Genomic DNA, 9,738 nt, shown 5'->3' with positions numbered 1-9,738 from the left:
TCTCTACCACATCCTTTTTGTGTGTTATGATTTGAGTGTTGGATTATGGCATGATTATGGTTCAAGATTACACACACAAAGCTTAACACTAGTCCTGTAATTGGACATTCAAGTGTCCTGTTTTCCTACCGAGTTTCAGCAATTTATTTGTTAAGCTAGAAAGAATTTTGTTATACTTTGCTTCTACCATAGGTTGGTTATAAGGGAAAGAAAACCTTGGATTTTTCTCCATGCCAAGATACAATCTCTATGGAGATAACCATAGTAAGTTCTAAGCTATAAATTTTAGTAAAATTTCAAGCTGTTTTGCCAAAAAAATCATAAAATTCTTATATCTTTTTGTAGAAATGACCTTTTTTATGTTTATAAAAGTCAAATGTTAGTACTTTGTGCTACAAAACAATAGAATGCCCTTCAAAGACTAGTTTCCATGTCACATGCAAATTATAGACATAATTTCATACTTGAGCATTTGCTGAATAAGAGCATAATTTTGGTCTTCCAAACGTCCCCTCATGAAATTGGAGCTATTATAGTGTAGTTTGACAACTACAAATGATTTTATATGTTAAAACCAAGAAAGTACGTATTTTTTTGGCTCCCTAACTCAGTTTAATCTCATTGCTTGAACTCTATCTTAAATGGTTTATCATGCAAAAACTCTAAAAAATCTTGAGTTCTCCATAATAACATTGAAACCAAGGGTTTAGGTGCCCCAATTGTGTCTGTACCATGTACTTTGATACTTTTAGTGGATCTACGTAGAAAGTTTGATTTTATTTGAGGTTATGAGCGCTTATGTCTCAAGCATGAAAATATCAAAGTTTTCTCGTACGCAGTTTTGAATATTTGAAGTAATCCAATAATTGTTGCATACCAAAGCCCTTCTCCTTGTTAGCTTGAGTCCTCAATGGAGAGGGTAAGCAACATATCACTTTCTAAAACTCACAAATACAGCAAAAACATATTTTTCTTTGTATATGACGATATACTTGAGATGGCCATATCAAACACGTAGAACTTTCCATTATTTTATATACTCGAAAGTAATTTTTTTTGTACATGAAACTTTCAATTATCTATAGCACCATTGTGGAAAAGTCATGTAAATTTTTTTACAAAATCGCTTCATTTTTTCTTGAACTTATAAAGTCGATTTCTTTGAAGCATCAATCACAGTCTTATGAAGGTCAACTTTATGAGTATAATTAATGATCGTGGTAGCTTCTAAAATGCAAGGTTATATTTTTAAAAGACCCTCTAACTAACATATTTAATGATCAAGAGGGTTTTCTTAAATATATCGTCTAATGCAAGTAGCATTTAATTTAAATTTATGAAAAAAAGGACACTTGAGTGTCTTGTTTTGGTACCAAACTAGTGTTAACAAAGCCAAAATACAGCTTAGTATAAAAACATCAATATTTGAGATTGAAGGGGTTAATCATGTATGCAGCCTTTGAGAACTAAGAGTTTCATTTGAGCATTTGATCTAGGCAAAACAAAAACATGTGAACAGTTCACGATGTTTTTGTGAGTTTTTTTATGTCAAGAATGTGAACATGCATTTCATGGCAACGTTTAGACATCACTATGGCAACATATCCATTGGGTGTGGTTGGTAGACAAGAACTCGCACATTATAGATTGTGATCAATCCAAAAGGGAGTAAGCCCCAGCTTTGTAAAGCACTTTAAACTTCTCACAAGGCAAAGAATTTGTGGGTAGACTAATAAGTCTTACCTTGTGAACTTGCACATAGGGCAAGTTGATGTCTCTAAACTCTCCCTAACATAATAGTGATGTATCTCAATGTGCGTTATGCGTGCATGAATTTACTTCATTCTTTGTGACTATCGATGCACTTCGATTCTCATTGTAGATAGAGGTTACAAACTAATATCTATGTCCAATATCCAAATCTGTCTCAGGACATTTGAGCCAATCACACTCAATTCTAGGTATAAATGTCGGAGTGGGCAAGGTGTCGCAACGATGGCACATGAGAGTGAGGAGAGGAGAGATCTATGGATAGAAGGCTAACGAGCCAAATAACTCTAGATGGCAAACTTTGTGAATGATACAAAACAAAGGACAGAGAGCACCATAGGCCACATATATAGTGAGCCAAGGCAAGGTCGGGCAAATATCTCTATCAAATACCATAACCAAAACTAAAACCCTCACCCTCAAAATGATGAAATGGCCTGAATAGACTTGAAATGGGCAAATTCCTGGCGCAAACCCTAAATGTGCATGAGAACTGTGTCTAGCAGGTGTACGGGTCACCGACCCACAACCTAGATTGAGTTAAGTACTCAACCTTATACATAGAAGTGGCCACAATAGGCCGTAATCTTGCTCTAACAATAAAGGCCTCCTATCATCTTCATCTTCAGCTTATCAGATGTTCTCCGAAAGGGCGAATAACATGTGGATCACATCATCATTTTCAGACTCTTTTATCTCTGAGCTTGGTGAAACAGAATGTGAGTAAATCCCAAAAAAACTACAGATAAGCCCTGCTCACATACGTGCCAGGGCATCATACAGACTGTCAGAACCATATCAACCGAATACAACAGAACCAAAGGGAGACACCCTAGACGTAATACAACCACAGCATTAGGATCCAACTGACACATACAATGACTAACATGGTAGACAGAGAAAGACCACCTACTGCCACAGAAGGGGGGAGCCCAAAGTCTCCATCACCTGCTACATCAGAAAGCCCCACAAGTGAGGCCGCCACCAGGTAGCCAGAAAGAGAATCCGAACCGAGATCAGCAGCCAATTAAAGCTGACAACACTGCCAAGCACCTGCACACCAAGTCACCATCTGGAACCACAGGCCCACCGGGTGCCACCAAACAGCCTCCACTGCCACCAAGAGGTCGCTTGCCCTCGAACCGAGGCAGATCAGGAAACCAACAAGAACTCGGCAACCAATATTCCAACAGCACACCAGGCTACAAGGAGAGCCTTGCCCCGTCCTCCGTTGCCTTGATACAAAGAGGAACTTGCCACAAGCCTCCTGCATCCTGAAGAACCTCCAAAGAATTTCCCGTCCTACTCCTCTTGGTGAAGAGGTGGGAGGGAGGGCCTCTCCCAAATCAAAAAATTTAGGGGAGGAAGGGAGGAAATCACCTGGCTGTGGGAGAAGTGGCCGGGAGCCTCCCTCCGAGGCGAAAACCCCCCTGCTCGGACATGAGCAGCTGTCTGCTCCATAGCCACGCCACCAACCACTGTTATCACGCCCTGCTAGGCCCAGCCCCCTGCCATAGACGACGTCTTGGAGCCTCCCTGCTCTGCACCACTCGCAGGCTGGGCCGAACCAGAGCTTGGTGAATCTTTACCACCAATTTCTTCTGGCACAGTGTGTGATGCCATTTTCATCTACCATCATCACAATATTGTTCTCCGAAGGTATGAATAACCTAACATTTTCCTCTACCATGATCAAGTTATCCTCCAAGAGTCCCTGTGTAACTGTGTCTTCATCTTCATCTGACTCTTTCATCTCTGAGCTGATTAAGTATGTACCACCAGCAAGCTCATCTTCTGAATCTCTGAAGGTCTTCTCATTACCCTGCAAGAGTAATCTCTCTCTCTCTCTCTCTCTCTCTCTCTCTCTCTCTCTCTCAACTGCATGCTTTTTGGGTGTTGAAGGAGGTTGCCTGCACATACAGGGGTCCATACAACATACCAAAAATCGTTATCAGAAATTCATAGTTGTCGTGCACTGATGCACATTATGAAAGTTATGCATCTAATGGAGATCCTTTTGGAACCATGATTCAAAAGTCAGATGTGCATGCATCCAATCGAGACTAAGCAACAGGAAGAGCTCCCTAACATAATTAGTTCTGAGATTTATAGAACGTCGCTGTTTGAGAAAGCTGAAACTTTCAATTTAAGGTTTATGCCCAAGCATTATTCCTTCAGCCCTGCATGTTGTAAGGATACCAAAAAATATATTGAAACAATCTCATTCCCCTGGAATACTTACAGGTTTCATGAGACATGCTCGTGGCAGGATAGTCTCAATGTTTTTCACCAATGAATTGCCATTAGCATCCCAGCCCATAAAATCACAAACAGAACGAGCAAATCCACGGTGATCAATATGGCACCTCTTGGTGTTCAGAATCTTCTTTGCATGCATGACAACACTGACTAACCCAGTGTATCGTTTTATGGGCTTGTTGGGGATGTTAGAGCAGACAAGGCAGTCGAATTCCCCTGTACCATGCCTTTGTACCTCTTCTACAGTTCTTCATTTTCCTCAAAGATTTCCATGAAAAACTTGTATGCCTGATTTTCCCGGCTCTTTGCATTGCCCTCTGCGGGTTTGCCAGACCCAGGATAGTGGGCATCATCAGACTCATATAGATAATCATTGTCAAGATCTCGGTCATCAGAAGAGCTGCTGAGGAAGTCCATCACCCGATTTGCCATTGTGGGCTGGACATCATCCTCGAGCAGTTTTTCCGAGCAATCCTCCCTCGTGTTTGTACCTTCTGGAGGGCAGCTAGCTGGGATATTGTCACTAGGCATGACAACAGTGGCTTCTCCTTGCATGCTCAAAGCTTCCAGCCCTAGAAGTGCATTTGCATGTTCTTCTTACCGTTGTTATTTGGAGCTGGCTGAAGCCAATCGCCACTATAATTTCTACTCTTTTCGTTGGAAAGTGGCTGAATGCAGGGAAATTGGATGCCATCCTTCCTCCTTGCACTGCATATTACTGTTATCATATTTTTTGTGGTATTCACTTGCAGGTCCTTCGAAACGCTTGGGAAACTTTTAGTGTATTCCCATGTGTGTGGAAAGGAAGCTTTTTCACAACTTCTATCCCACTAGGCTATTGACCGGGAAACATGAAGGGAAAAATGGCTTTAGATTGCAGCTCAAACTTTTTTCACTCTTGGGAAAGTTTTTCCCATGTTCCACTTTGTTCACGAAAAAGAGACTACCTTTTCCCAATGGCAAAAATGCAGGGAACATTGAGTTCTCCAAGTGGGAAAAAGGATACCCATGAGTTTTACCACGAGGGAAAAAATTCTTCAAGTGGGAAAAAGGACACCCATGAGTTTTACCACAAGGGAAAAAATTGGCTCCACTTTTCCCACCTTAGAAATGTGGAGGATAAGTTTCCTTGACGGAAATGAAACTTTATTTAGTCAAAGATTCCTTGGAATTTTATTGCCTCCAATCTACCCTTTGTGCAGCTTACCAACATACTCCCTAATCCCCCCCCCTTTCGATCGCTTCTCTCCCCCGCCAGACCCTTCCTCGAGTATCAACATAAATACAAGATGCACAGAGAGATAGTAGCAGTGGGAGAAAACAAGAGACGATTTGGTCTATTGACTACAAAAGAAACACTGGCCTGCATAGCTCCTGCACTCATGCAATGTGTGCCCTTGTGGTATATATTGTGTACTCTCCCTCCCTTGCTCATAGCCACCAAGATTTTGCATGCTTCCTATGCCCTCCCTATTTAAGTTGAGTGCCCGAGCTAAAGTTGTATTGGCAAGCTCTGCATAGCACACAATGTCCATGGTTGAAAGCAAGAGCCTTAGTGCTATCAAGCTACTTCTTATAGCAGCCATTGTCAAGCCTATCTCCCCACGATATATATGAATAGTTATGGTATTACACTCCAAGACTCATGCACAGAGTGCACATCAGACATACATTGCCTTAGCGAGGCGGCTCTTGGCCTTTCCCTTGAAGATTGCCGCCTCTGCCACATAGCTACTTCCCATAGCAGCCACTGCCAAGCCTATCTCCCCACGATATATATGAATAGTTATGGTACTACACTCCAAGACTCATGCACAGAGTGCACATCAGACATACATTGCCTTAGCGAGGTGGCTCTTGGCCTTTGCCTTGAAGATTGCCGCCTCTGCCACCACTGCACACAAAAAACATAGAGAAAGGAGGCACATGCCCACTACCACCGTCACAAAGAGCGACACAGAGCAAAATATATGCATGGAAGAGACATATACCCAGTGGCACCAGCCCAAGAGATTGAATGAGGAAAGAATCTGGTTTAGATTCCCCATATTTATGCATATTTTTTTAGAAAGTAGACAAACATATGTAAGTTCACATATTAGAATTCACTTTCCTACATTAAAGGTGGTTCATTTTCCTATTCATTACCAGAGGGTAGAAAACTTATCTTGTGAAAAATCCATGCCTCTTAGTTGCCTCTAGTTCTTATAGACCCTTGCACTAATTTGAAATATAGCACTTAACAATACACAAGAATTGCTTGTGCCAAAGGCTTATCGTTTTCTTGTCTAGAAAGTTCCTTTCGCCTTTGTGTAATCAATGTTTGTTTTTGTTGTTGCCTATAGCCATAATTATTTTTTTTCTACAAAAGAGGTTGATGGCAAGCTTACAAACATAATCTACGATGAAGCTAGAGACTTATATAATGACCCATTTGTTTGTGCTTGAAAGGAAAACATTATGTAATTAGTGAAGTTGAAAAGTTTATTCCAAATTTCTTGAAGTCACAATTGGCCATTGAGAACAAGGTTAAAATGAACGACGGCTCAAATGAGAGAGAGAGAGAGAGAGAGAGATTTCCTTTCTATGTCCTCTCTTATCCCTCCCCAAGGACCCTCCACTGTTGGATTATCAAAAAGGCCATGGCACAAGCTACCAACCAAGAACTATACTTGCAACCCGAGGGTGTAGAAGTGAGACCAAGATAATCATCACGACAATGCATGGACCTAGATATGCTCCTTAAAATGCTTGTATGCAAAAGACCTATGTCTTCAAAAAAGAAACCTAAAGACTATATGATCCAAGATAATCTAATCATTACTATGAGACATAATTAGGTCACACTTGACTAACATCTTTATTTATGCAAGATGCAAATGTTATTATCAATCTTCATAGAGGGAAATGGTTTATCCTTTTTTTACTTGAAGTGGCATGATGAGTCCTAAACAAGAGCCAATGGCATGCAAGTCTATGATACTATGCATGAATAGTTGGCATGCAAAGATTAGAAAAATTTTGGTGTGTACTTAGGAAACCACACAACACTTACACTTTTTAAATTTTAAAACTAAGTTTACACTCACTTTGTTTGTGAATATTTGGAAAAGAGATATCATGCTTAAGTTAGAGGGCATATTATATAAGAATCCAATGTGCTTGAAATATTGAGCAAAGGGTATGTATAACAAATCAAAAGTACATCACCTTTGAACCTAAGCTACAATGGATAGAAAAAGAAGCAAGTTAACAAGATCAAGACAATTAAGTGTCCCATTTCTTTCATATGCAATGAGAAGAACCACTATACCGAATCCAAGCTACGTAGTATTGCAAAAGAATAGATTGATCCACGTTCACGGAGCAATCTTTAAAGAAAGACTTGTTAGATCTACGCGCCTCTTTGACGGCTTTCCATAAATTTCGAAACATCTCATCCATGTCATGTTGACCCAGCTCCTTCATTGCAATTGTGATCAATTCTTTATTTTTCACCTCCTTTGTGGTTGCCAATAACTATAAATAACCAAAAAGTTTAGAAGAGAGAATAAATCATGATCTTGCAAACCTCTCATGGATAAGAAATCATATGAACCTACATTTATACCGTGCTCAAAGTGCAAGTGTCATTCTTACTCTTCTTCATTGTCTTTTCTGCAAGTGAACTCATGTGGCTTTGATCAACGTATTCATGTAGAACATTTGAAAGTTTGATAAAACAAGAAGAAACACCATATCAATCATAAGCACTAGAACTTAAAATGTGCTTACATTCTCCATTAACATATCCTTGAACCTAGAAGGAGTCTTTATAGGCCTAGAGAACCTTGTTGTAGGTAATTTCTATTCAAAATTATGTAAGAATAGTTAGCATATTCAATACTCTTTTGAATAGAGTGGCCTACAATAACCATTATTAAAGCCCAGGGAATTGCCTAACCTGGATTCATCGCCCAGCCTCCCTTATATAGCCCCTGGCTACTGAATCCCCTATTCCACACTAGCAGCCGGCCACTTACTGGCCCAGGTCCATGACCTCCCCTGGATATGCCCTTGGCATGACATTACTCCCCCCTTGGAGAAGTGTTTTCGTCCTTGAAAACAAGAGTGATGATACACTAATGTTTTCCTTAGTGGCATCCTTCATGGATCCAGCTATTTACTTGACTGGACACGGTTCAGTAGGAGGTTCAATGAAACCAAGAATAACATCTTGATTTTCCACATTGTTGGCCATTTGTAACCATCTTGTGTTACGAATTCGTATGCAATTAGAGTGTGTAGACTCCATTTAGAATGCACATGAGCATGCTAAATGAGTTATCACAACAAAGATGTACCCGAAAGAGTATCGCTTTCAGTTTTCATGAAAGTAACTTGCTGACATAACTCATCATCCAAGTCTAAGTCCTTGACTTGTTCGCTAATCTCATTGGTAAATAGTCCCACCATAACTAGTGTTCAAAGTTGAGAACCAACTTAAACATGAAGGGATTAAACAAATTCACAAACATGCTTTAACTTATGATACGCAAACTACAAGTAGAGAAATAAATGCTTACTAATCGGATTGCATGGTGCTAACGTACGCGCTTTGCATTTCCTTTAGCACTAGATTACACTTTGTAATCTGCCTATCCCCTTGGGTAACTGACAGTACTGAGGTGTGTTTCCCCAAAGTTTTATAGACATTCGTCCCAAATAACAAGTAAACGGGGATCACAATATTGTACAACATTGTTGATGAATCAACAATGTTCTAAATAACCATCGTGGTTAACTTGTAAGATCCACAAGCACCCAAACCAAGCCATGACCTCTATTGGTGATTAGTAGACCCAAAAGTAATCTCAGAGAGATACTGCACATAGAGTGCAAAATGCTTCATAAGCAATCACTTTATGAATACGCATGCCATTCCAAATCAGCCTTTGCTAAACACTAGGGCCCATAACACTTAGTGTGCATGCATTTAGCAAAAAATAGATCTGAACATGTATATCCATAATTGTCCTTGCCAATACTTATGGCGAATATGGTGCTCCTAGCACCATTTAAAAGGAATGTAATTAGTTTTGAACGTGCTGAAACGTTTGAACCATAATAGAAGGTGAAACAGTGATCACTTCTAGGTACAAACAATGAAACCTTTTTATTAACAACTCATAGCCTTGCTATATGCATAAACAACCATCTGTAATGTTGTTTAGCTGCACTTGTACCTTAACAAGTCAGTCTAAGTATCTGATAATTTTTGGCCACCGAAATTGCTCCTGACACATCATGCTAAAAATGGTCTAGAAAACAGATTTGACCAACACCTAGGGACTTTGTCGTGACACGGAATTGAAATAGTGGACGATAGTGTCAGTCCCAGAGACTCATATTCTCCACATGTGGAATATGTCTCATGTAAGGGTGTCTGAAAAAAGAACATCCTTCAAGTACAAGACAGTGTACTTGTGTGTGGAGGTAACTCTAAACACTCCGCGACAAGAGTGAGAGGGACCCTCATTCATTGCTCCGCATTGGCTAAACCGAACTCCTTGAGTCCCTAGACCATGTTGTATCCCATGTGACAATATGTGCCAAATAAACCCTATAAGTGGGTCTATAACTGCATAATGCAGAAACTTATTTTGGATACTATAGCCCAAATTTCATGGCTCTTACATGACCTTGTCATGTCTCTTACATGACCTTGTC

The 9,738-nt window shown here is 40.1% G+C and overlaps 1 protein-coding gene across 1 annotated transcript; it reads right to left on the bottom strand.

Moving 5' to 3' along the window:
- Positions 1 to 2,474: 2,474 nt before the first annotated feature.
- LOC147442324 (uncharacterized) lies at positions 2,475 to 4,168 on the bottom strand. Its single transcript, XM_086529636.1, has 3 exons — positions 4,013 to 4,168; positions 3,360 to 3,592; positions 2,475 to 3,278 (listed from the first exon to the last, which is right to left on the bottom strand). Exons 1-3 carry the CDS (start codon positions 4,166 to 4,168, stop codon positions 2,798 to 2,800), a joined length of 870 nt encoding a protein of 289 aa, XP_086385762.1. The 3' UTR covers positions 2,475 to 2,797.
- Between the last annotated feature and the right edge of the window lie 5,570 nt (positions 4,169 to 9,738).

The sequence above is a fragment of the Adiantum capillus-veneris genome, chromosome 14 (genome assembly GCF_014529385.1).
Source record: "Adiantum capillus-veneris isolate H3 chromosome 14, ASM1452938v2, whole genome shotgun sequence".
NCBI lineage: Eukaryota > Viridiplantae > Streptophyta > Polypodiopsida > Polypodiales > Pteridaceae > Adiantum > Adiantum capillus-veneris.
Note: the sequence above shows the minus strand (reverse complement) of the source record. Positions and strands in the feature narration are given on the sequence as shown.